Source organism: Pterocles gutturalis, unplaced genomic scaffold (assembly GCF_000699245.1).
Source record: "Pterocles gutturalis isolate BGI_N339 unplaced genomic scaffold, ASM69924v1 scaffold22263, whole genome shotgun sequence".
In the NCBI taxonomy this organism is placed as follows: Eukaryota; Metazoa; Chordata; class Aves; order Pterocliformes; family Pteroclidae; genus Pterocles; species Pterocles gutturalis.
Genome location: NW_010123644.1, coordinates 20672 through 47830, shown reverse-complemented (window position 1 = coordinate 47830; position 27159 = coordinate 20672). Strand labels below are relative to the sequence as shown.

At 36.2% G+C, this 27159-nt stretch overlaps 1 protein-coding gene across 1 annotated transcript in view; it reads left to right on the top strand.

The window, feature by feature from the left end:
• The window catches only part of LOC104465080 (ryanodine receptor 2), a gene marked incomplete at both ends in the record, with an annotated part of 69677 nt that overhangs the window by 22470 nt on the left and 20048 nt on the right, over nt 1-27159 (top strand). The window contains 14 exons of the mRNA XM_010077990.1: nt 1437-1584; nt 5040-5248; nt 7596-7770; nt 13351-13559; nt 14677-15029; nt 16005-16119; nt 17018-17178; nt 17846-18005; nt 18274-18360; nt 19360-19586; nt 20515-21316; nt 21856-22056; nt 22179-22284; nt 26326-26469. Coding sequence (XP_010076292.1) covers nt 1437-1584; nt 5040-5248; nt 7596-7770; nt 13351-13559; nt 14677-15029; nt 16005-16119; nt 17018-17178; nt 17846-18005; nt 18274-18360; nt 19360-19586; nt 20515-21316; nt 21856-22056; nt 22179-22284; nt 26326-26469 — 3097 coding nt within the window. The remainder of the gene's footprint in view (nt 1-1436; nt 1585-5039; nt 5249-7595; nt 7771-13350; nt 13560-14676; nt 15030-16004; nt 16120-17017; nt 17179-17845; nt 18006-18273; nt 18361-19359; nt 19587-20514; nt 21317-21855; nt 22057-22178; nt 22285-26325; nt 26470-27159) is intronic.

Genomic DNA, 27159 nt, shown 5'->3' with positions numbered 1-27159 from the left:
TGATGTGGCACAGTGACCTGTGTCCACAGCAGTGCATTATCTTTATGTTTCTGTTAGCCCTTTTGGCATATGGGTAATGCTTGACCCATAATACTTTTTCTCCTAGGAGGACCACTGGTACGAACAGATTTCAGCAAATGCTGATTATTAAATGCACTTTGATATTTACTCACCAAGATAAGGCAAAAGACAGATAGCCTTGTATGTAAGCATTTGAAGGACAACAAAAGATGCCTGCAACTATGTGTCAGAATGGATGTGCCATTACTTTTCTGCCTGCAAAGGTAGAATAAAAACCACACACATTCTTAAAAGCAGAACTGTTATGCTGTAGGCACAGTTTTCTAAAGTAATAGCCGCTATTTTTGCACTTAGTAAGTTTGACCAATCGTAAAAGCCTCTCCATATCTTTGGTATTTGTACCCAAGCAAACAGCAAGCATTTTTTTATATGTCCAGTCTTTCTTTCTTTATTTATTTGTTTAAATAAGATATTAAGAAGAACATGGAGAGTTCTTCGTATGGTGCCTCTCGCTGCCAACAAATGCTGACCGGATGTGAGAAGAAAATGTAGACAAGAAAACAATTCTATTAGTCACTAAAAATTATGTTAGTCATGTAAATAATCTACTTAAACAGTGCTTTCAGATAAGATAATTTTGCACTAGAGGAAAACCTAATCAATGTTGTGTTAGTAAGCCTAAAATGCAAAGATTAAACCTTACCAATACACTGATTTCAGATGGAGGAGAGGATATGTTAAATTACCTGTTACAAAAATTCTGCACATGAAGCACATTAATCATATTCTTACAAGAAACTTTTTCTTTTGTAAAATACATGTTTTAAGTGTTTGACATGGTAAGGCACAAGTTTGTTATCTATTTAATTGTTTATTAATTAGTAGTGCATGTATTTATTAATATTTTTTATTAGTAGTGTTTTATCTTTTGTGTATATCTTGTTTATTCTTTGGGGTTTTTTTATATCTCTTGTATAGTGCTGTAATGAAAAAACGCTATATATTTGTGGTACAGTGATGTCTCCAAGTTTTAGTTATGTACTAGCTTCTTGTCGTGGTAGCTGCTTCATAAACGGTGTACAAAATATAATCTGTTTGACTTTTCAGTCAAACTCTTCACATTTATCCTTGTTCTTGTTTGTATTGCTGTCCTATTAAATAAATTTGGTGGAGAATGAAAGTAGCTTTCAACCCCATAGTTATGTTTGTTTGTGTATTAATTGCTTTTTTTTAGTAAATTCAGTGTTGTTGCTAGTTTCTAGACTATTGCAACTTCTTTGAATCCTTGCTGTATTTGCAGTTCCACAGTTTCAGTTGGTATAAATAGTAATTTTTATGCTGCTGCTATAGCACAATTTTGTTTCTAAGACAAAGCACAATTTCTGAAATTTAATTGTTTTTTCATACTTACGCAGGATGTGAAAAATCGACGAAATCCTCGCCTTGTACCTTATGCTCTTTTGGATGATCGGACGAAGAAGTCAAACAAAGACAGTCTTCGGGAAGCAGTCCGCACCCTGCTAGGCTATGGTTACAACCTGGAAGCTCCTGATCAAGATCCTGGTAATTAATTTTGTTGATTTGTTCTTCTCTCAAAGAAAGGTTAGAATATTTCACTGCAGTACTGGATTTGTTGGTGTGATAAAGTGTCTTCAAAGCTAGTAGGTACTTCTGTTCTTTATATTTCTTTTTGATCTTACTTTCTTTATTGTTTCTTCCTCTTCTTCTGTGGCCTCAAGTGAAGAATTACAAAATGAAACATTTTTACATTTTAAATCAGTGATAGAATTTCTCTGTATTTCACACATTTCCTTTCACCATTCATTTTGTAGATTTGATAGTTCAGATGAATAAAAATTAAAACCTTAAGCAATTTAAATCAGGATTGTGAATACTACAAGACACAACCATAAGATAAAGAAAATCAAGAAAACATGTTTATTATCTTGCTCAATATATGGTCTTAGAACAGGCAAAAAAATGTATTGTTACATTTTAAATATGTGCATAAATACCTGAAGTTCCCTGATCTAAAATTCAGTTTTTAATTAAAAACTTTTAAAGTAGTATTATATTTGTTATTTCAAGACAGAATAGCAAAATTGCTAAGAGAAAGATCTGTATAAATGCATTAGATGTGATTTTTATATTCCTACAATTTTAACTCTAAATAGTGAAGATGAAAGTTTTGAAGACAAATGCCTACAAACCAAATTTCTTTGAATGTCAAACTGCAAGTCTAGAATTAGATAGTTTGTTAGAGTGTTTAAGTTTCCTGGACTTTCTCAGGTCTTTGAAGTTGAGTAGACTGTAAGTAAATTTTAACTTGTTAAAATTGTTTTCTTTGCATTTGCATCTTTCCCACATTAACTGTTTTGTTGATACTGCAGACAGTATTTTCAGCATATGTAGGTTGAGTTTGAGACATCCTAAACAGAAGAAACATGGAAAACTATATAAACATTAAGAAACAATACACAGCATTTACCTCAGTAACTACAGAATGTAAAATGTTAAAAAAGTAAATGAAATCAGGAGACATAATGTACAAATAAATTATCTTACAGATTTTGGCTTTTAAAATAGCAGTTTTCTGTCATGCTGAGATCAAGTTGTAAGACAGAACACCAGAGACTGATGTTCTTGGTACCGTACTGTCATTCTGGAACACTAACTGGACATATAGAAAGGAAATGGTAACATATATAACCCCTGAGCAACCATATTCTAGAAAAGTTCACTTGGCAATACAGAAATACAGAATAATCAAATCAGAATTGAAACTGACATCCTTATAATCTCAGTAAAGTGTGGAAAATCTGAGGAATGTGTCTAAACCTTATCCTATCAATATTCTGGTAAATAAATGAATATTGTTCCTGCTTTGTATAGTGATAGTATTGTTAAATTTGGGCCTATTTAGGCTATAGACCTTCAGTAAAGCATTTCTGCAGAAGATCCCACTCATACCCAGAACATACATAGGGAACCTGCCATTTTCAGTTTCTTTTCAACAGCACGTACATGGTCTGATCCTTGGCTTTTATGAGAGGCTGCTATTAAATGACACTTTTAAATACAAGGCATCGTTGATACCATGGGCATGTAACAAGGCTGGATTGCTGAGTGGGCAAAACAATGTTTCCTCATGAAGTAGATTGTGTTGGTGGCAAATGGCATGGTCTCACTGTTAAATCTGTCTCTGTCTCTGTCCATCTGGAGAGTTCAAGGCTGCTGCATGATCTTGTAATTTTTCCCCTCCCACTGTGGGAAGGAGATACTGCATAGAGAGCGTGAGCATGGCTTCTGCTTGGTTCTGAGAAAGTGAGTTGGCTTTTGCCTCTTATGAAGATAAAGGGGCTGTCTAGTGGTGTAGGGTGAGAGGGAGAGAGAGCATGCTCATTTTCCACAGTTTTCTCCAAATGTCTCTGAACAACATTAATCCCCTTTTCTCATTTACAGCTCTTAGAACCATGTGCCCCTGCCTTATCTTGGGAATGAACGGCTGAAAATGTTATTTTTTTTCTCATGATGCAGAGATCCTTGAGCTAGTTCTGTGTATGGAGTTGCTAATGAAATGTGAAGAACACGGTTTCAATCCTTGTGTCTGAAAAGTGTCATCAATCTTGTTGCAAAATTCCCAGAGGAAAGAAACTGCAGAACAGTGTCCCACAAACTGGTCTTTCTTAAGCAAGACTGGAATTGCATTCAGTAAAATATTATTACACTCATCTTGCGGATTTAGATTTTACAGTTTATGAGCCTCTCAAGTTTTTGAGATGTATAAAACATGTCATAGGGATCCCCTTTCATCAGACAAAATTCATACTGTTATTAAAGGATTTAGAGCCCTCTAGTGGTGTTCTGCATTTCCATTCATTAATTTTATTTTAAACATTGATTTACAAAGCTCTATAGTGCCATTTTTCTGTGGTTCATTCTTCTTACTATTATTGCTTACTGGTTTCCTACAGTGGCTGTATTTTTGGGATTGCTTAGAATCTAGAAAGCATTCGGTTACTTAGAGTCTAAAAAGAGAACAAATTCTCAGTTCCCATGCTTTGTGGTTCTTCATCTCCTGTATAGGTGAAGGTCTTAAAAAGTGTTTTTAAGGCATTAATTGTGTAGACCATCAAAGAATAAATTTTACTGGTAAATTATGTGATAAAGAGTTCAGAGTTGCTAACAGGAAACTTAATGAGCCTGACCTAACTGAAGTCAGGCATTTGCTGGCATGTGAAGTGATAGTAAGTTCTGAGGGATATGATTTTATCGGCTATTCAAGATAATATTGGAAATGTGGATCTTGATGTGTCTGAGAAAACAGAAGAGAAAGGGAGAGGTTCATAACATGGTCTAACAAACAGACAGGTGGGTGCAGACATATTTGAGCTTATAAGAGATTCAGGAAGAAGACAATACCTTGCAAATTTTTGGGAGAAGATCCAGAAGGCTTTGCACATTCTTTTTCCTAATCTGAGAAAAAGTGTCAGTGATCCCTGAGTCATGTGATTTGATGGAAAGAAAACTATGAAATACCAGAGAGTAGAGTAGTTGAGAAAACTTAAGGAAGAAAGATCAAGAGTTTGATTCAGTATTATTTCTTGTGCTTTGTGAAATAATTTTAATCTTTTTAAAGTTTTTATTTTTGCCATTTTAAGCTACCTTATGGTTTGAATTGATAGTAAGGTCTTGGAAAGAAGTATCGGAAACAGATTGTAGGACTACGTAACAAGTAAGGAACAATGAGGGAGGTTTGTGTGTACTCACCATGCAAGGCTGTAATTAAAGCCAACTAACACACCATGCCCTGGTCACAGGTTCCCCCAAGGGCTGACAAGGGCGCTTTCCCCATAAGGCTGTTCTGCAGGGACTTTCTTCTTTGCATGCTCAAAGGATGCTTGGAGGGATTCCTTTGCCTTTTGTTTTCAATGGCTTCATTTTGTCAATAGTTGAATACAGTACTTTCTGCACTGGATTTTTTCCCTTTATTTTTTTTATTTTTTGAAACCTTACAGCTGCAAGACTGGACGTGTGCAATGGGATAATGGAAAAATTCAGGATCTTCCGCACCGAAAAGACTTACGCAGTGAAGACTGGGAAGTGGTATTTTGAGTTTGAGGCAGTTACTGCAGGAGACATGAGAGTTGGCTGGACCAGGCCGGGTTGTCTGCCAGATCAGGAACTTGGCTCAGATGAAGAAGCTTTTGTTTTTGACGGCTTTAAGGTTTGTGCGTGTTTATCTGTAATAATATGAATGATTATAAAACTTTTAATTTTGTGTCTTATTCTATGTGTCATTACTTCGGTTTGCTTGCCTTCTCTTCTTTCATTTGTGTTTTATGACATTATTTCTCTCTCTCTTTGAGGGCCTAAGGTGTAATAAGGAGGATCAATGTCACCTGAAAAATTAATGAGCAGGGTTTGGCATGTCTGTAATTTTTTTGCAGTTTCACAGTATTTGTACAGTATACATAAAGCATTGAATATCTGGGGGACTTACCCAGATTCAAAATACTAGCAGAGATGTACTTAAAACAATGAATAATTTCTTTAATTTTCACTCTGTTGTTGTCTCTATCAGAAGTGCCATTAGGGAATAAATTTGGTTAAGACTATTAGCAGTAAATGCTGGATGCAAACTTTGATACAAGTTTTTTTATAGGAATGCAGAAGTTACAAAGAGTATACCTAGGTTTTCCTTACCTGGGAATCCTTACAGTTTAGAGTAAATGGAGTATGATAGAACCAGCACTTTTTGCTCAAATTTAACTCTACGTGAGACAACGACAGATTGAAATCTAGTAGTAAAAATATGTAGCAAAACAAACAATTTTAGCCTAGAATAGATATAGTTTAGCCTGGAGAAGAGAAGGCTCTGTGGAGATCTTACTGCAGCCTGCCAGTACTCAAAGGGGGCCTACAGGGGAGGTGTTGAGGCACTCGTTATCAGAGAGTGTAGTGATAGGACAAGGGGTAATGGTTTTTAAGCTGAAAGAGGGTAGATTTAGATTAGATATTAGGAATAAATTTTTGCTGTGAGGGTGGTGAAGCACTGAAACAGGTTGCCCAGAGAAGCTGTGAATGCCCCATCCCTGGAGGTGTTCAAGGCCAGGCTGGATGAGGCTTTGAGCAACCTGGGCTAGTGGGAGGTGTCCCTGCCCATGGCAGGGGGGGTGGAACTAGGGGCTCTTTAAGGTCCTTCCTTTCCAACCCAAACCACTCTATGATTCTATGATTCTATATGTTACTGATTTTCATCAGAATAGATTAAATGACTCATTAAAATTTTTATTTCAGTATGAAGGCAAGTGCAACTGCTATCCAAACCATAATTGCTTTTAAGGGCACTGACAAGTCAGGTCAAAATGTTTCTTGTATCTGATGTTGGATTTCATTTCCTTTATTACTGTTACAACATGTAACAAATAAACAGTATTCCTGCCTGTTCCTGGTCAGATCAAACTTTCAAGCTGTATTTTATTCATGTTGATGGATTTTAATTTTTTTCGCAGTCTTGTATAATATGAGAAGATGCCTTAAAAAGAGCCCTGAAAAGCTGGTTTTGTAAAATGTCTGATTGACTTGGGTAAAATATTCCAGTCCTGTGTCTTCACTAGAATAGTGGTATAGTAGTTTGCCTTCTGAATCTTAGGTTTTGACCTTTAGGTCTCGGTCCACAAAGCTATTTTGTTGTTTTTTTATTTTGATGGCTTCTCTCCTTGGTTGGAGAAAACTTTTGACCTTCAGGATACACAGAAAGGCTCATCTGTTTTGTCAGATTTTGGGGATGGATACAGAGGACAAAAATCTACTTGTGATGGAACATATGAATAGGGAACCTATTTGTTATTAACACTGCTTTATTTTAGGCATCCTACAATAGTTCTTAATAGATGTTAATTTATTTGAATTCCAATCTGAGACCCTGTCCAAAGCCCTTGCAGTCTTTGACTTGAAGATCAGTCATATGAATCATTAATCATGCTCTCAGCTACTGTGGAATGTATCAGAAGCTCAGAGTGCTTGTCCCATCCCCAGACAATTGTTCCTTCCAAAATCTGGTATGACAGGAAGTTTAATTTATTTTGTACACAACATTTTTCAAATTGTACTTAAGGAAATAATAAAATCTGTTTGGAAGCAATGAATTTATAGGCTACTAGATTAAATAAAAACAATTGCTTAAAAAAGTTTGTGAAGCAGCTATTTATCATTGTAGTTGATAACCTATTATTTTCATTACAAGTCTTTCATGGAGCTTCTGCAGAAAAATAAGCCATACTCTTACTTGTTACTAAAACGTTGAAATAGCAATTTTCCCTGTCAGCTCACTTAGCAACGTTTTACGATACTAATGCGAGGGGTGCTTGCAAGAAGTCAGTTGTTAGATTTCCATTTTCAAAGTCGTCTTGGAGTACTCACAGGCATTGTTTTCCAATGATATGCTGTGAAAGTGTTAATTTGAGTGCTGCCTTAATTGAAGGGGATAATTATTAGTTGCACCACTAAGGGAGAGATGAATACATACAGTGTCAGTATTACTCCGTGAAATTCTTTTAAATCCTTTTCAGGCACAGCGGTGGCATCAGGGTAATGAGCATTTTGGCCGCTCTTGGTTGGCAGGAGATGTTGTTGGATGTATGGTTGACATGAATGAGCACACTATGATGTTCACCTTAAATGGTGAAATCCTGCTTGATGACTCAGGTTCAGAACTTGCATTCAAGGACTTTGAGGTTGGTGATGGTAAGTATTGTGATACATTGTGCTGTTAACTTGCTGTTGCCCAATTTTTGCTCTGGCTTCCCTTTAATGTGGTGTGCTTATTGTTTTTCTCTCCTCCCACCCCCCTTCTCTAGCTAACTACCCCTCATCCTTTTCTCTGTTTCATTAATATCAAGCCTTTGGAAAGGAGGCATGCTGGGTGTGAGGATGAGGCAAGACCTTTTTCTGTGGCGAACTTTGCAGCCATCTTTTGTGATCAATCCTTTTGACTGTTTTGCAGGGATGTGTCTGGGATTGCAAATTCATGACCTTTAACATTTCATCTGCACTGCAGCAGGTCGCCATATGATATAATAGAATCATAAAATGAATCATAGAATGGTTTGAGTTAGAAGGGACCTTTGAAGATCATCTAGTCCAACCCCCCTGTTGTGGGCAGGGACATCAAATTTTATGTAGGTCAAGTACTGAAATACCAAATTTCTGTCAAATTAGTGGAACATATGGTAGGGAGTTTAAGCCAGCTTTAAGGTTTTGTTTTAGCTCTGGGAGGAGAAATGACACCCAATCCAGGATAAAGCCAGCTGGTACAAACCTAGCCTCCAAAATGTTTTGCTTAATTCTAAACTAGCAGATTGAGTTTTGTGCCTGTTGTAGTGTTCTTGGTGCAGCTTTCAGATTCTACAAGCAGGTTTTAGTTTACCATGAAGCCGCAGCTTACCAGGTTGCAAAAGATGATAAGGATTGTGAGGTTGTGTGAGACTGATTCTATACCACAAAAGTATTTTTGTTTATAACTTGAATGACATACTTGTTTGTGAATAGGTACATAAAAGGGTAATACATTACATCAATGTAGATAACTGCCTAAAATTTCTGAACTGTGCTAATGTAAAAAAAAACATTTTAAGCTTTAATCTTTCCCTTTCATTTGTAGTAGGTACACATATTTTGTCATATATATTATACATCTGTGAAATAATACATCTGTGTCTGAGAGATAAAGTTAATTTTTTTAATACAGTCAAAGCTGCAAATGATACTTTTGGGTTACTGATCCCTACTTCCAGGGAAAAATGAATCATAAAGCTATTAATTAAGTAGCTTGCTGCTTGAATTTTAACCATGTTACTTTCATCTGGATTTGAGTATTTTACTTTCAGGAGTGCTTTGGGAGAATATTTTTTTTTCCTTCTGCCATACCATAGGAACTAGGAATAATTTGATTTGATTTAAAATGAGGTAATTGCCACCAATTTTCTAGACTCATGCCTGTTACTTTACTGCCTTCATATTTCCTTAGATACTGGGATAACATAATGAGGGAAAGGGATGCGTGATTGGCTTATTGTTAGTGGTATAGACATAAAATCATGCTGGTGCCATTAAGTTATAATGGTTTTCAAGTTATTAAGGAAGTATAATCCCATTGAGGAGTGAGGGATTCTGAGAGAAACTGTAATTCCATGAAATTCTGAGGACAGCCTGTCTGACCACTGTTTTGATTTCAAAGTTGATGAAATCAGTGGTGTAGTTTTTGTGGTACTTGTTTCTAGCTGCAGGTTCAGTTAAAGAGATCTCTTCTGAGTCTGGAACTGCTAAAGTAGTTCCTGGTTTGACATGGAGCCCGAAGACCTTGGTAACCATGTCAAAGGATTAATGTCAGTGTCAAGTCTCTCGGATTTTTCACAATATCCCTTTAATTCACATTAAGTTCCTCTAGTGTCATGTTTCTAAAAAAGAGCTTGCCTTTGAAATAAGATCTCCTATTCTGTTTTCAAAGGAACATGCCGATAATAACTCCAGATCAATATTTGTAAATATTATGGGTATTTCATATACAATTCATGGCGGAGGAAGACATCTGTATGTGTATGTGTGTATATACAAACACATGTGTGAAATACCCAAATTAAATACTACTTTTACAGAGCTTTCATTTTTTTTTTGTAGGCTGGTTTTAGTCTGTTTTCGTTAATGGCTCTTGCTTAAGAGCATTGAGACCTTTCTGCTGGTCACTTCTATCAGTGAAGCCTGTGCATGCCATGTGCTGCTACAGAAAGAAAACTTTTGCTTTAGAAAAAAAGATAAAATTTCTGGTCAGAGCCCAGTGTCCTGCTTTGAAGGATGCAGTCTGACTATAAATCAGTCCTGTAGTTTTAATTTACTTAGGAACAGTCAAAAGAGAATATGATACTCTGCCAGCTTACTAATAAGGCTCATGTGCTGTGCCTTAGGTTGTACAGCCAAGAAGAGGAGCTCCTTAGGATTAGGGCAGACTACTTTGTTTGTGAGATACCATCTCAGTAGGAAAATTATTAAACATAATGACATATTATTATGTCTCTATGTAAGAGAAACTTCACACTGTAGATACAAAAAAGTACGCTGTGCAAACCAAATTTTGTTTTGACAATTCATGATCTCTGTGAGCGTGAACTGTTTGTAATGACTGTGTGACAGATCAGGTCAGGAGGTTCATCTTCCATTCTTGAAAGTAGGGAACATGATGAAAAGTGTTGCTGTCCTATGCTTTTGCCACATGTGACAGACAATGTTAGCCGGCTGCTTTTCTGGTGGTAGTGTAAAGTCTTTCTAGTTGTTTTGCTATTTCATACAGTAAAATTTTTGCTCTGTAGCCCAGTTACGCACCAGGAGATTAAGAGGCAGGTCATGGGTGAATCATCTTTTTATGTAGCCTTCAGCCTGCAAGGACTACACAGGATCTGTGAAGAATTACATCTAAAATGGTTGGATGCCCATTTAGAGGTACTGAAAGTTAATTTGTATTCGACAGCAAGACATGGAAGTGCCTTACCAGCACGCTCCCTATAAGATGAGATGCCATATCTTTAGCAGACACAGAAGACCCCTGAAACACCTTAATGGCAGCTATACCATTGGCAAATCAGTGCAGAATGTCACCAGAGACGGAAGTAGTGCTTCCATGATTAGGACCAGCAATGGTATTTATATTCTATTCATACAGGGGGACACTTACTGTATATTTATGATTACTTGCAGGGATTCGCTACATGTACAGTGCCATTCTGGCATAAATGAAATTTATATTGGTGAGTGAGATTGTCATCTTGATTCCTTGTTGACTACAGAGTTACAGAGTTGATGGAGAATACTAGATTGAGTAATAATATCAATGAGAGTTTTGCCTGGGTAGGAATTTTGTTCTGGGTTTCTTTGTTCTATTTCAAGGGATCTTGCAAGTTCTCATTTACATTTTATTTTTGTGTGTGTGTAAAATATTTGCTTCATGTCTAAGAAAAAATCTATCAGTGAGATCTTTTTTTCTGAGCCCACATGAAAATGCATAGGTAGAAGAGTTAACAGTTTATGTGCATTCTATTTAAGAAAGATATATATTAGCAATATTTTAAGTATTTTACATATTTTTATATTCCTGTTTGATGTAGTTTTGTGTCATTTATTCATCTCAATCTCCATGAATACAGTTGATCATCTTTTCTTGGGTTTTGGACTACATCTAATTATCTAATCAGCTTTTTAAAATAATGTGTGCTTACTGAATTCTGCTGATAACATAAGCTGCTGTTGATTTTTTTTGTCTGTGCCCCTCATCATGTATTGTACTTGCTTAATAATTTTTTTTGAGGCTGAAGTATCCTAATTTCTTTAATTGTTGCTGATAAGAAAGCAGTTTCATTCACGTTGGCCATAGTCGGGTCTATTATATCCTTTTTGAGATGTGGAAAGCAAAACTCTTCATAAGATTCTAAATTTGTGTGCCATACATCCTGGAAACATCTGAAAATGTTTTACATCAATAAGAATCGGAAATTAAATGGTGAGGTGATTCAGACAGACAAAGCACGTGCTTTAGGCTACATATGCCTATGTGGTTTATGGCAAATCTTATGTGTTTTTTTGTTAATATTGTGAGGATTCATGCTGTCACACTCATTCTGAGAAAACCCGTTTTCAAACAACTTGATGTGCGTAGAAGGTTGTTACTGTTCTTGAGTGATGAGCTGAAATTTTTAAGGTTATTGAAAGTAGGATTTTGATTTTTGGCTTTGCTTAAAAATTTTGGAACAGTTTACGGATTCCCTTAACTCAGCAGGGAGCCTAGTCAATTGTCCCTACTACAGCTGCTGAGTTTTACTACAGCATATGATCTTTATATTCAAATATAACTTTCCTAGTTATGTGTTGTATGAAAAGATTTTGTTTCATTTAGTTCTGGAGGATACTCTTTATTTTTGTTTGTTATTGGATTTGCATTAGCAGAATAGACATAAATCGTGTTGTCTAAATCATCTGTGTTGTCTGAGAAGCTGATGCCTTGTGACTTAAGAGCCTTGCTGTGAAGATAAAAATCTAGACTTGAACTTAGAACTAATAGTGTATGTCCTTAAATTTATCGTGCCTAACACACATGCACAACCGATCTTGTGTATCTGTAGTAAAATCTTCAAAAAGTGGTACTGAAGACTGATCTTTTATCTGGTGGGCAGTCATTCCTGTAGATGGTGCTCTGGGGTTTGCTTCTGTCTCTGAAGAACATATCATGATCAGATATTCTGCCTTTTTTTTTTACATGGGCAACCTAAAGAAAACTGGGGAAGTAGTTGTATTTTGTCCTTATACCCTTCAATACCTGGTACATTCACTTGAACCAGAGTCATTGAAGAGAGCTTCATGTTTTTTGTTGATATAAAAGAAAACATTTTGTTAATAGCTAGATCAAATGAATCTGTAAAGTGATTTGTAGCTGTGGAAATTCAAAATCAGGATGAAAAAGAACAGAAGAAATAAGAGATTTTCCTCAGTTTTTAGACTGTGATGAACCTGAGGAACAAAAAAAAAAAAAAAACCAAAAAAACCAACCAAATGTTTTTTTTTAAAAAGTGCAAAGGAATCACAAGTGAGTTCCCTGTGCTAGTGAAACAGCAAGAGAGAAGATGCATACAAATGTGAAGCAGGTTCAAAAGTAAAAAAAACCAAAACACCAAACAAGCCAGCCCAAACTAAAAAACAAACTACCATAAGTTTAATGAAGCCCCAGTATCCTATTGTCAGTGCTCATTATGCAGTCACAAAGTATTGTGAAATTTTTTAATTATTTTATTTTTTTTTAACTACAGCATGCACTTGTTGCATATTTGTGTTTGTTTTTCACTGCTATAGCTGTATGGATAAGCTATTACTTTTAAAGTAATTTTTGAGGTTCTCTTAAAATACCATGACTAATGGAATTTTAGGAGGAATTTCAGAAATAGGAAGACTTGGAGTAAAATTTGCAACACTACCAGCTTAGCAGAGAGATTAACCAAGAGCTGGTTGTCAGACTCCTTGAAGTACTCTCACATTTCTCTGAAGTAAACTCTGTGTAAATTCTTCTACATTGCATTAAGAGATCCATGGCTATTAGAGAGTTGTTTTTTTTTTCAGAATGATATTTGACATCCAGTACTTGGTGATGTGCAAGAGGTGATGTGCTATCAATAACTGCTTGCATTTATGCTGTTTATTTTTTGGAGTTTTTTTCCAAATGATTTCTAATTGGGTTATGGAAGAGAGAAGTTCTCTGATGTTCATGATGTTCTTTCATCTTGTTTTAAGGATTTCTACCTGTGTGCAGCCTGGGCCCATCTCAAGTGGGAAGAATGAACTTTGGAAAAGATGTCAGCACTCTAAAGTATTTCACTATCTGTGGCTTACAGGAAGGGTATGAACCCTTTGCTGTTAATACAAACAGAGACATCACCATTTGGCTGAGTAAAAGGCTTCCTCAGTTTCTACCAGTACCACAAAATCATGAACATATTGAGGTTTGTGATCCTGTCAAAATGTTTCTAGATACGTCTTCCATATGTCTGAATTACGTTTCTAATGACCCAAAGTGCAAATTCACTCACCTATTAAAAGGGAGGGCTCTCAGCCTCTAGGAGTTTCCTTAGGTGGCATCTCAGCCTGAGGGGAGAGTCCCCAACTGCAGACCTGCTCCTCCAAGGACAGACTTGAACTCACCTCCAGCAGGGCTCCAATTGAATCTGATCTGTGGTCAGATATAGTCATGTTGACCCTCATTGGCTGGAGAACCCATCCTCTGACACCTGTATACCTGACACTAGTCACAGGAAAGGTGCAAAAAGAAACAAAGGAAAGCAATAGCTGCTTTGTTTCAAGGCACCTAAAACCCCTGGTGTTTGTCAGGGCGGCTGCATCTGCCACAGTTGGTAATATTTCTGTGTCCGTGAAATCCGTCATGTCTAGAGACGTGAGAGTCTCAGAGAAAAATGTCCTCATTAAGAGCTCCTTGTGCAGTGAGAGCTATGTTTGTAAACAACTTCCAGAAACTGGGCATTTCTACATAACAGATACCATGTGTTCTGGTGCACACACTTTGTGAAGTGATTTTTCCATAACTAATTGGTTTTGATTTTAATAAATATTTATTAGCCAATTGTGTCAACACTTATGTCCCGATCAGTTGTGCATCTTCATGGAACTGAATTCATGTCTTGTAAGTCTACCATGAAATCCTTCTGAAACTGAAGAATTAAGAACTCTTTTTCAGCTGATTTGTATCACCCTGTAGTATCTAAGAAATTATTTATGTTCTTGCATATGTACACATATGATTTATATTAGTTGGTTTATGTTGTTCTGGACAGGGTTGGATTGATGTTGCAGAGTTGTGATGAGAAAGGTCATTCCTTTGTGAGTGTTTTTTTTATTTAACAAAGGAACAACAAGAACCTCCACTCCTTACAGTATTTATTTCCCCTTAAAATGGGAGCACATGATTACAATACATTTGCTCACTGCCAGCATACTGTTGCAAGTTCTGCAAGTCTTAGATGCTTTTTCTAGAAATAGAAGTGGAATATTTACAAGGGGGAAAAAGCATCAGCTTCAAAACAACTACATATTTACATTTGATAGGTGATGAGAATTGATGGCACCATAGACAGCTGCCCCTGCCTGAAGGTCACACAGAAGTCCTTTGGTTCACAGAACAGCAAAACAGACGTCATGTTTTTTCGGTTAAGCATGCCCATTGAATGTGCTGAGGTGTTCTCCAGATCAGCTGCAGGAGGGTTACCAGGCTCTGGTCTTTTTGGCCCAAAGAATGACTTGGAGGATTATGATGCCGATTCTGATTTTGAAGTTCTAATGAAAACTGCTCATGGTCATCTAGTTCCCGATCGGACAGAAAGAGAAAAAGATGCCACAAAACCAGAGTTAAACAACCATAAAGATTATGTTCAAGAAAAGCCCTCACGTCTTAAACAAAGGTTAGTATCCCATTTGGCTTGCAGAGATTTTTCCCTGTTTCTGCCCTAAGTTTTGCTATAACGAAGTAGGCGGGACAGATAAGCTTTATGTGATTAAATTACATCATATGCAATGTATAGATTAAAATTAAACAGAAAACTGAAAAAAATTTCAAGCTCTTAGAAAAATATAATTTGGTGTTGTGAAGGCTTTTGTGATCATCACGTGAAGTGCAGTCTAAAACCATGGAGATCCATTCTAACAAGAACTAGGTGGTCTTCAAATTGACATGGAACATTTTTTCTTTTCGCATGGCTTCCAAAAAGCTGAAAGGGTTAGATAATCTTCAGAAACGTATCTCAGCTTCTTATCTCACTCAATTAAAAAAAAAAAAAATCAGAAGAATATTCTCTGCTTGACATGTTCATTCTCCCAAATTTTTCTTATGAAATCAGGAGCAGAGCACCTAACTTGATGATGTTGTGGAGGTGTGAACACTGAGCCGTTTCCCAGACAATATTGCTGCAGCTCTCCATTCCCTTTCTGCTCTTCTTTACCAAACTTGCTTTGTTAAATATTTTGATTGCAGAATAAGTCAGGGCATATGGGTGGTATTTTTAGATGCGTGAAGATCATTTAAGGTTTCACATTCTTCCAAAGTGACATAAGTGTTTAACAGCTTGATAATTTTTTCAGTTATGTGAGTTCAGTTTCCAAGCGACTTTTACAGTTTAAGCTGAGAATTAATTTAAGTGCTTTCAAAAGTGAGCCTGTATCTTTCTCTTTCTCTTTGAATTTATTTTGTTTTAATCTACATGAAAGTAATAAACTAACTAGTGTTATGTATTAATAATGTAATAAATATTCTGTATTAGGGCTAGCAAAATAAATATAATTTATTTAGGGTTGGTATATCAATATAAATTTCCTTTGTGTGTATATATTCATATATTGAGATTTTCGTATAGGTTTTGATTTTGCTTATTTTATTACAGATTTATGCTCAGGAGGACAAAGCCAGATTATAGCACGAGTCACTCTGCACGGCTTACTGAGGATGTGCTAGCAGATGATAGAGATGACTATGATTATTTGATGCAAACTTCCACGGTATCGTAATATAGGATTGGTATTTTAGCTGCTTGCTTTTTCTTTTTCTTTTTTCTTTTTTTTTTTTTTTTTTTTTTTTTTTAATAACTACATGTTTTTGCTTGTACGAATTTCAGAAGCAGTGTCATCTTCAGGCAAAATTTTTCATTTAAATGGCTGTGGTAGTCCTGTACTACTGAAGTTGAGACTACTATGTTCCTTTTGTTTTGACTTGATTGTCAGTCTAAAACAATTTCCACCTGGAATGCTATAAATTAATTGAATCCATTTTTGAAACTACTGTTGATAACACCAAACATAAAAGAGAAACAATAAATAGTTGTAGAATAGTGGAATAAGTAGGAAAAAGTGCATTAAACTAATAGGTCAATGTTCAGGAACATTTCAAAACATGTATATATTAATTTTACTCAGCATTTATTTCATGGAATTCCCAGTGGAAGTTTTGTACAGGTTTTGTGCATCCTTCTCTGACAAGATCAGCTGCATAAGCAGTCACGCTTCAGTGTTCAAAGGAAAAAATACTTCTCTTTTGGGTGTATTCTCCTCTTTCTGAAAGATATTAGACACTAGAAACGGGGTCACCTACAGTATACAAATTGTAGCTGAAGTACAGAAATAACCTATGATGCTATGAAACAGAAGCCTACAAGTGTATAAGCCACATCTTTAATCTTTTCCATATTTTGTTTTAATATTCGTATTTTGTTGGCTATATTTTGATTTGTGTTTATATTCTTTTGTTGCTTTCCTTATGAATTGCACTTGAACAAGCCTATGCTACTTTTCAAGGGATAATATATGTTCCAATTTTAGAGCAACAAATTAATTCAGAATCAAACTGAAACACTAGAAACCAAATACTAACATTTACTGATGTTATTTTTTTTATTGACAGTACTATTATTCAGTGAGAATATTTCCTGGTCAAGAACCTGCTAATGTCTGGGTGGGCTGGATTACATCTGACTTTCACCAGTATGACACGAGTTTTGACTTGGACAGAGTGCGTACTGTCACAGTTACACTGGGAGATGAAAAAGGGAAGGTTCATGAGAGGTTGGTTACAATTTTCTTAAAAAGATATCTATTTTATACCCATAAAAACAATTAACAATTTATAAGCTAGAAATCCACCCCCTTTAATGTTAAAAAAAAAAAAAAAAAAGTGAGAGAAAGTAATGGGAGAAAGTCTAACTTCTTTAGACTAGCTCCTCTTGCTTGTGAAGAAACAGTGGGTTAATGATCAAATCAATAGGCCCTGAAAAGTAAAATAGTGCAGCTTTTCCATGTAGTTTCAGACCATGATCCTGTAGATATAGACTTCTGAACTGGTACAAAGTAGAGCAAAATACTTTGGAATATTTTTGAAACTTTCATTTTGACTAGGCCAAAATTAGTACAACATCTCCTCTAAGCATTTCAGCTTGTGATCCATGCCAGAAACTTTGTGTTATGCTTAACATTAAATGATTTAAAACATTAATTTGCAATGTCAGTTTTGTCTCTTGGAATTTTACAGAAGATTGAGCTTGTTCATATTTTGTCATATTCAGTTTTTTTTAATTATGAAGTCCAGGTTTCATTGAATTTTGGCACTGGTTATGATGAGGTCCGCTGGTTTTAGCCACAAGGTCCTGTTGGTTGCAGCCATACAAAGTTGTTCTTACTCCACTATATAACGTTTATACACCATCCATAAATAAATCTGTCTTTTGACATTCAGTATAAAACGCAGCAACTGCTATATGGTGTGCGCAGGAGAGAGCATGAGCCCTGGACAAGGACGTAATAATAATGGTCTGGAGATTGGTTGCTTGATTGATGCTGCCAGTGGCCTGCTCACCTTCACAGCTAACGGCAAGGAACTAGGGACGTACTATCAGGTGAGTATTTTTTGATTATGCTTTCCAGTGGGAAGGGGAAAAACTGAATCCTCAGTCTGCATCTTATTAGAAACTTTTGTACAAGATTGGAAGAAAAAGTAATTGTCTCTGTTATGACAGTGATTTTTCCCTCCCATTTATTTTTTCTGGGGTTTTATTCAAAGGCTTCACTTATTGACTGTCGATACAGATATTATGGAGTTTTTTTTAATATGTAATAGTGTTTTGCTGTCTTCAATGGTGATATATTTGTGCATCTTTGGTTTAGGTTGAACCGAGTACAAAGTTATTTCCTGCTGTATTTGCTCAAGCTACAAGCCCCAATGTTTTCCAGTTTGAATTGGGAAGAATAAAGGTAAATAATGCTTGGTTTTGTGGAGGTGTAGGACTAATAAATCATAAAATATTCTTATTTTTTGGCAATAATTTTTACCTGCAATGTGTTCTTGGTATCGGACACATTTTTGTGATTCCAAGTCTTTACACTATTTCTGTTTTTATTCTTAACTCAGTTTCAAATACTTCATGTTTTAAAATACAGTACATTGGATGAGAAGGGTTATAACTGATTAGAATTGGCAGAGGATATTGCAAAGTCAGGTTAAATCACTGGGGTCAGTAACGCAAATCTCTTGCTCTACAAACAGAGCATGGATGACTGGTGTATCTGTAGGTTAGGTTAAGGTTTTAAAGTACAATGAAACAGTACAGTCAAGAAAACTGAGCGGAAATTTACTTCCTTGTTTTGGATACGTGGTTCTCTAGGAAATCAGAAGAGGTAAAAGAGTGGAGTTTAGATCTGTGGTCCAAGGAATTGACCACACATTCCATTCAAGTTTCTATTTCAAATTTGTCTGTTTTAAAAAATTTGTTATGGGCAATGCTCTCTCGCTGCTAATCTGCCAACAGTTTCCACCTGGTTTTACAAACTGCTGAAAATGCTAATTTCTGTACCTTACTGTATCATATCTTGAATATATTTCATAGAGTCACAGAATGGTTTGGGTTGGAAAGGATCTTAAAGATCATCAAGTTCCAACCCCCCTGCCGTGGGCAGGGACACCTTCCACTAGCCCAGGTTGCTCAAAGCCTCATCCAACCTGGCCTTGAACACCTCCAGGGTTGGGGCATCCACAGCTTCCCTGGGCAACCTGTTCCAGTGCCTCACCACCCTCACAGTGAAAAATTTCTTCCTAATGTCTAGTCTAAATCTACCCTCTTTCAGCCTATACCCATTACCCCTTGTCCTATCACTACTCTCCCTGATAATGAGTGCCTCCCCATCTCTCCTGTCATATAGTCATTGTTTGGTAAAGATGATGAACTGATTGTCTCTTTTGTTGGAATTTTCCAGAATGTAATGCCGTTATCTGCTGGCTTATTCAAAAGCGAACACAAAAACCCAGTCTCCCAATGTCCTCCACGTCTTCATGTCCAATTTCTGACTCATGTGCTCTGGAGCAGAGTGCCAAACCACTTCTTGAAGGTTGATGTCTCTCGAATCAGTGAACGTCAAGGCTGGATGATACAGTGCCTGAATCCTTTGCAGTTCATGGCCCTTCACATTCCTGAAGAAAACAGGTTGATGTTTGTGTGTTGAAATATATCAGAGCTAGGTTGAGATTATGAAACTAGACATGTAATAAAATTTTATAAGAAAATCCCAAGGTCGTCTCTGTATTTATAACACATGTAAATAAAGGCAGTGTGTTTTGATTTAGCTAATATTAAATATTAATCTTATTTTTCAGTGTTTTAATATCTGCCTTATTTTGTTGTGTTTCCAACCTCTCCCAGTTTGTCTCCAAACTCTTTAATAGTATATATAGATTTTGAATGAAAATGAAAGGAACTCTGTTTGTAAATTATTAAAGATTATTTGTAAGGTAGGTAAAGATCTGTTTTTGTAGGGATTTTTTTCCAAATTTTTTGACCAATTTAATTATTCCATTACTTTATTTTTCCTAAATTTAGTTTAAACCATTGAAGAAATTGAACTTAGTGACTTCCTTGTTACTCAAAAGTTTCAGCATTTTGCCAGTGCCAAAACTGAAAATAAAATCCCTAAAAAAGTAGGTAAGAATTCTAAATAAACAGACCCACCTCCAAAATCTCTGCAAATGTACTAGTTAGTCTGTTGTCATTTTGCAACCCCAGATCTAAAAACACATAAATGATATAAATATCTCAATTTATACTAGTTTTAAAACCTTCATTTTCAGTTATCTGAATTCTTGTTTGTAGTATGAAGAAGTATTCTGTGTTGAGTAAATAATTTTCATCTTTACCCACTGAAAGTAATTGAAGTTGTACTTCAGGAGTGACCTGATTGAAATTTTTAGTCCCTGATTCTTAGGTTGACAGTATTTCTCACATGAAAGCTGAAACATGGAAAAAGTCCATCCCTAGAACTGGTATTGTGCCAATGTTGTCCTTCGGGAGAATTTTGGATTCCTTCACTTAAGCAACACTGGTATGGAATTTTACTGTATTGTTTTTTTCTCTGCAGAACAATTGATATTTTAGAGCTGACAGAACAAGAAGAATTGCTGAAATTTCACTACCATACCCTCCGGTTATATTCAGCTGTTTGTGCTTTAGGCAACAACCGAGTGGCCCATGCTATGTGTAGCCATGTGGATGAATCTCAGCTCCTGTATGCTATTGAGAATAAATACATGCCAGGATTATTACGTGCAGGATATTATGACTTACTCATTGACATCCATCTCAATACCTATGCAACTGCCAGGTTAATGATGAATAATGAATTTATAGTTCCAATGACAGATGAGACCAAGAGTATTACTTTGTTTCCTGATGAAAACAAAAAACACGGCCTCCCTGGTATAGGACTTAGCACTTCATTAAGGCCAAGAATGCAGTTCTCCTCTCCGAGTTTTGTAAGCATTAGCAGTGAATGCTTCCAGTTCAGTCCTGAATTCCCTCTGGAAATCTTAAAGGCCAAAACCATAGAGATGCTGACTGAAGCTGTTCAGGAGGGCAGCCTCCATGTCAGAGATCCTGTTGGAGGTTCTACAGAATTTCTGTTTGTCCCTCTCATCAAGCTCTTTTATACCCTCCTAATTATGGGAATCTTCCACAATGGGGATCTGAAACACATCTTGCAGTTGATTGAGCCCCGGGTTTTCAGAGAAGCTATGAGCCAGGAGGATGAAATTGATTTCTCAGAGACGGAGCAGAGTTCAGATGAGCTCAAGTCAGAAGAAGGAGAGGAAGAAACCAGAGGGGAGCAAGTGCCAAAGGAAGGACTTCTCCAGATGAAACTTCCAGAACCTGTTAAATTACAGGTAACAATATTGCTGTGATAGTGGTCGTTCCCATTTCTTCTCAGATTCTCTTTTTTTCACTTTGTAATTTCTCTTCCAAGGAATACAGCATTTTGATGTATTGTGAGGTAAACTGAGAAGTAATTCCTTACAGGAATCAACAAGATTTAGTATCTTGCTGATGATATAAACTTGTTTACCATAGATCAAACAACTGTTGTTTCATTAAATAAAATTACTTTCTCAATGACATCAACAGGGAATTATTCATTTTTTTGTTATCCAGATAGAAAAGAAGTTCCCTAGAAGCAAGGAGTAAATCTAATAACTTTTAATGAAGTCTTATATTTCATATGTCTGAGGCACATAAATCTCTTGCAGATGCCAGATATTCGTGGTGTAGGATTACTCCACATGTAGTAAATGATAGGATTAAAGATTTCAGTCACTTTATTTGATAGTAACTGCTGCTGTAAGGAATCCATCCTTACTTGCATAATATACATAAGGTATTTCTTAGTGTGCCAAGTCTTCTTTCTCTTATTATATTGTTTTCTCAGATGTGTCATCTACTCCAGTACCTGTGTGATTGCCAGGTACGACACCGAATAGAAGCCATTGTAGCATTTTCAGATGATTTTGTGGCCAAGCTTCAAGAGAATCAGCGCTTCCGGTACAATGAAGTAATGCAGGCCTTGAACATGTCTGCTGCACTGACAGCTAGAAAAACAAAAGAATTTCGATCCCCACCCCAGGAGCAGGTACAGCTTACAATGGACAATTTATTTTTTGTTGTGCTCTGTATGTGGCAGAGTTCTGTTTGATTTCAAAGTTTTTCCTTTTTGAGATCAGTGTCATTTGCCTTCCCTTTGTGTTCTTTAAGATTAACATGCTGCTGAACTTTAAAGATGATAAAAATGATTGTCCTTGCCCTGAAGAAATTCGGGATCAACTCTTGGATTTCCATGAAGACTTAATGACACACTGTGGTAAGTCTTGTTACTAAATATTTTTAGTTTTTAAATTATATTAGCTTTAGAAGCAATTTTTCTAAATAATTTTACGTAAGAAACACCAACTAAAGTAGGCTATGGATTACACTAGAATTACAATTAGAAATACTAACAATAAAGATACTCAGCTTGTAATCAAAACCAAGAAAATGTTCTTATCCTCATATCTGGTCAAATGAGAAGGGAATGCACTATGTTTTGCTTCATGAGGGAAGAGGGTTTTCTTTCACCCATGCCAACTCTGTGGGAATTTCTTTGGGCTTAATGTATTGGATAATATTGTACCTCACTTGTTACTCAAGGGGTTCCTCTGCCGTATTGCCTCTCCTTTGCACAGGTTGGTATAGGTCATCTTTGCAGTATCAAGTTGACTATGGCAATATGAACCGCAATATAACATAATATTAGTGGCTGATTCTTCTCAGACACGAATGAAGATACAGAAATTTATTATCTATTGAAATGGACTAATAATCCAATGGAGCAGTTGAATTTCAGTGGTTTTGATTTCTTCACTTTAGTTAATAAAAACAAATTCTATGTCATATTAAATTGTGAAATATAGTAGCAATTTAAATACAAAAATACCAAGATAAAAATAAAATGCCAAAACGTGTATTTTAAATGTCAAGTTCATATCCATGAATACTGAAAATACAGTTATAGAGTAGTTTTGTTCAGAATGCATGCTTGCTTACATTTTGCATTGAGGACTTTGTTGTTTTCCTGGATACTCGTCCCTGCATTTACTTCAGTATGCTATTTTAAAAAAAAATCAAGTAAGAGAGGCACTTAGCAGACAGCATGAGCAGACAGGCAGTTGAACTTTCACATCATGTCCCATTAGCTAGAAGAAGCTAATGCTGGGATGTGTGATAATATCGTTTAAACTAATACTCTGGTTAAGGAAGGAGCTTTGGACAGGAGGATCTCTGTATTTTTCCTCCTGAATTACATTCCTTATTGATCCCAGTTTAAGTGGAAATAACATGTTTAGTTATTTAATTCACTGCCTTAAAATATTCAAACAAATAACAACATGCCATCATTATCTGATTTCATAACACATGTATTTTCTTTCTTGGTGCAGCAAGCACAGTTGATATTCTTGTGTATCACAAGATGATTTGGTTAGATTGGTCCACCTCAAAGACATTTCTGTTACTAAAGTAATAACAGATAGTTATTAAGGTATCAAATGTCACAGAAGGTCTTTAATGCAGCCTCCTACTCAAAGGAGAGTCACTGCTGGACTCAGACCTGGTTGCTCAGCAATTTTTGCACTTGGGTCTTGAAAACTTCTAGACACAGAGGTTCCACAATGTCTCTGGGAAATGTGTCACAGGGCATGAGTATCCTAATTGTGATTTTTTTTCTTTTTTCCCTGTGTCAGTTTGGAACTCTGCCTGTTTTAGTTTGACAGTTGTATCTTGTTCACCTCAGAAAAGAGCATTGCTAACTTCCGTGTAGGTTTTGGTGGACTGCTGTTAGGTCCACCATAAAGCTTCTGCTCTGCAGGTTGACAAACCCAGTCCATTCATCATCTCCTTATAGGACAAGTGGTCCAGCCACCAATCATCTTGATGGGCCATTGTTGGATGCTCTCCAGCTTTTCAATGTTCTTCTTGTATTGGGTGACCCAAAACTGGATGTAGTATTCCAGATGTCATGTCATGAGTTCTGAATACTGGGGAACAATCACTTGTCTGGAGCTAGTGATTATGTTTCTGCTCATATAGGATATTTTTAGCTCTCTTTGATGTTAGAGTGCACTACTGACTGGTATCTAGCTTACTGCCCAACAGGACCCCCGATGTTATTTTCAGAAAGATGTTTTTTAAGGAGTTCATGCCCAGCCTATATTGTCACATGGGGTTGATCTGTCCAAGTTGCAGAACTTCGCATTTGTCCTTGCTGAACTTCGGGTATCCTGTCAGCCTCTTCCTCTACCCTGCTGAGTTTCCTGCTCTTGAGTATGTTTTCTGCTTCTCCCAATTTGTATCATCCACAAACTTGCTGAAGGTGCCTTGTGACATTTCAAGTGAGATATTTTTATTTTAAATGAAAAAAAAAGAAAAAAAAAAAGGAAAATTGAAAGTAAATTGTCAGTTGACAGAAAATGAAGAAATTAAGATGAATTAAAACATTTAGAATTAATATTTGAAAGGAGAAGAGACTTTATGTTTCTCTTTGATTTTTCTACTTTTCTTTAATCTTTTACTGTCATTCTCCTCTGTGTAGATTAGTTAGTTTAGTTTTGTCATTATTTTTCATTTCTTTATAGGGAAATAGTAATTTGCATAATACACACGTAGAAAATTTGTGGGTCACAGGGTGCATTACAGTAGAGGAGAATTAATTACTCTGTGTATTCAGAATATGGCTATTGCAAAATAGGTAAAACAATTACACATCCTGAGTCCTATGTTTGGTTGATTATCCAACTACCATTTGGGGATTCACACCAATGTGAAATCATTGAGAGACTATTACATTAACAGTTTGCAAATCAGAAAAGTACAGGTAGAGCCCCAGGAGCAGCATAACTGTTGGAAAACAGACTTGAGTAATCAGAGCATCTCTGTATTCTAATTGATAAGATATTTCAGTGTCTATACTGTTAATTAGTTTGGTTGAAGAGACTGCTATTCTAAACCATCTTGTAATACGATTTAGTGTAAAATATGAATTTTCTGATCATCCTTGTTTAGTTTCATGTCAATTACTCTCGTAGGACAAAATATAACAAATTAACTTTTAATGGAAATGGAACTATACTTAATGCAAAAAAAAAAAAGACAATGAAAAACAGATGCAATAAATTGAACATGAAGTGATGTCATGAAGAAATATCCTATAAAATTCAAGACAGCTAAAGAACTCCCGACAAAACCCTTAACTTTAGTACTTATATTGGAAACTAAAAATCCCAGAAAAAATAGCTGAATGACCTTTTTACTTGCAGTGTATTTTAGTGTGAGTAATAGTTATAGGTCAAGATTTTGAGTTCCTTTACAATATATGCATGAATTAATAAAGTGGAAAACATGAGAGAAGTGAGCTGCTGGGAATCCCATGAAGCTCAGCAATGGGAAGTTCAAAGTCCTGCACCTGGAGAAGAATAACCCCATGGAGCAAGGACGGGTTAGGGACCAAACCGGAAAGCAGCTTTTCAGAAAAGGACCTGGGGATCCTGGTGGACAACAAGGTGAACATGAACAGCAATGGGCCCTTGTGGTAAAGAAAGCCAGCAGCTGTAGGGGTGACAGAACTCAAGGACAGGTTGCCCCAAGAGGTTGTGGAGTCTTGACCTTAGGAGATATTCAAAACCTGACTGAACATGGTCCTGCACAACCTGCTCTAGTTGAACCTGCTTTGAGAAGGGAGGCTGGACTAGACGATCTCTAAAGGCTCGTTCCAACCTCAGCTGTTCTGTGATTCTGTAAAATACATTTTTTAATATTTTTATAGTTTGTTATAGGAATGTCATGAAACAGTGACTGTATTGTGAAGGTGGCTACTTTCTTCTGACTGGTCACTACAAAATATGTTTGTTTTAACTTCAGTTCTTTAACTTCTATGATATGTTTTTCCTAAAAAATCTCCTAGTCTTTACTAGTATGTTAAACCATACTGTGTCAGTAGGGAGTGTTACTACACTGCTGAGCTACATATGTCCAAAACGCTGACATCAATGTTAGCATGGAAACGTGCATACTGGGAGAGTTGACCACCGAGATATATTTACTATGTATTTACTATGTATAATAGCACAAATTTAGACAGTAAATTAATACGATTACATGATCCTTATCTGCAGTTTCCTGCCTTGCGGATATACCTGATCTATACTTGTTCCAAACTGCTGGTTAACCATATCCCATATCAAACTCTTGTAGTTCTGACTGGGCAGAACAACATAGTTCAGTTTGATTACGTTTGTACATATAAGGTATAAAACATCTCTAACTTGTTTAATTTTATTCTTTTACTATTTAGTGTATATTTTTATTTCAGGAATTGAACTAGATGAAGATGGAACCTTGGATGGAAGCTGTGACTTAACCATTAGGGGTCGCCTCCTATACCTGATGGAGAAAGTTACACATCTGAAGAAGAAGCAAGCTGAGAAGCCAGTTGATGATGATGCTAAGACATCCTGTAAGCAAAATGAAATTGGTGTATAGTATCCTAGTTACAAATGGCAAAAGAAGCAGGGGAGGAAGTTCTTCATGTATTTTCAGCCAAAACAAGGTGGAATTTTATTGAAACATCTGTGCACCTTATAGTTTGTAGCTCTGACCCAAAACAACCTCAGATGGAACTTTTATGATAGGCAGATTTGTTTCCCTGGGGGATGTAGTGGAAAATTTCTACTGATGGATTTTTAGCCCTTGATTCTTTTTCAAGTCATAATTTTTTCCAGAATGTATCTTGCTTTTTTTGTAGAATTAGTGCAGACTTAATAATTTGTAGCAAGGTCCTGAGAGACCTTTTTTTTTGGTGTGAACTTGCTCATAAAATCAGCTGTAGCAGCTTCAGATGAGTATTTTCATGAAGGTTACCAAATTAAAGAAGACTGTGCAATTAGGCCGTAATTTGCAAAGCTGTACTTAGGACAAGCCTCCCCACCCAACCTAAAATTCAAGATTTGCTGACTATGATTGTTGCTCTGTCATTTTTGTGACACTTTCTGCCTTTCCAGCTTGATAAGAATCATTGCCAGTGGCATGCAAGTTCTGCACTTACTGCCTGCTGATTGTGGAATTTTATTTACTTTTTACTTGTCAATGCTATTTATTTTTTTTAATTATGGTGGGTGACACTTTCAAATGTCCTAATTTTTTTATG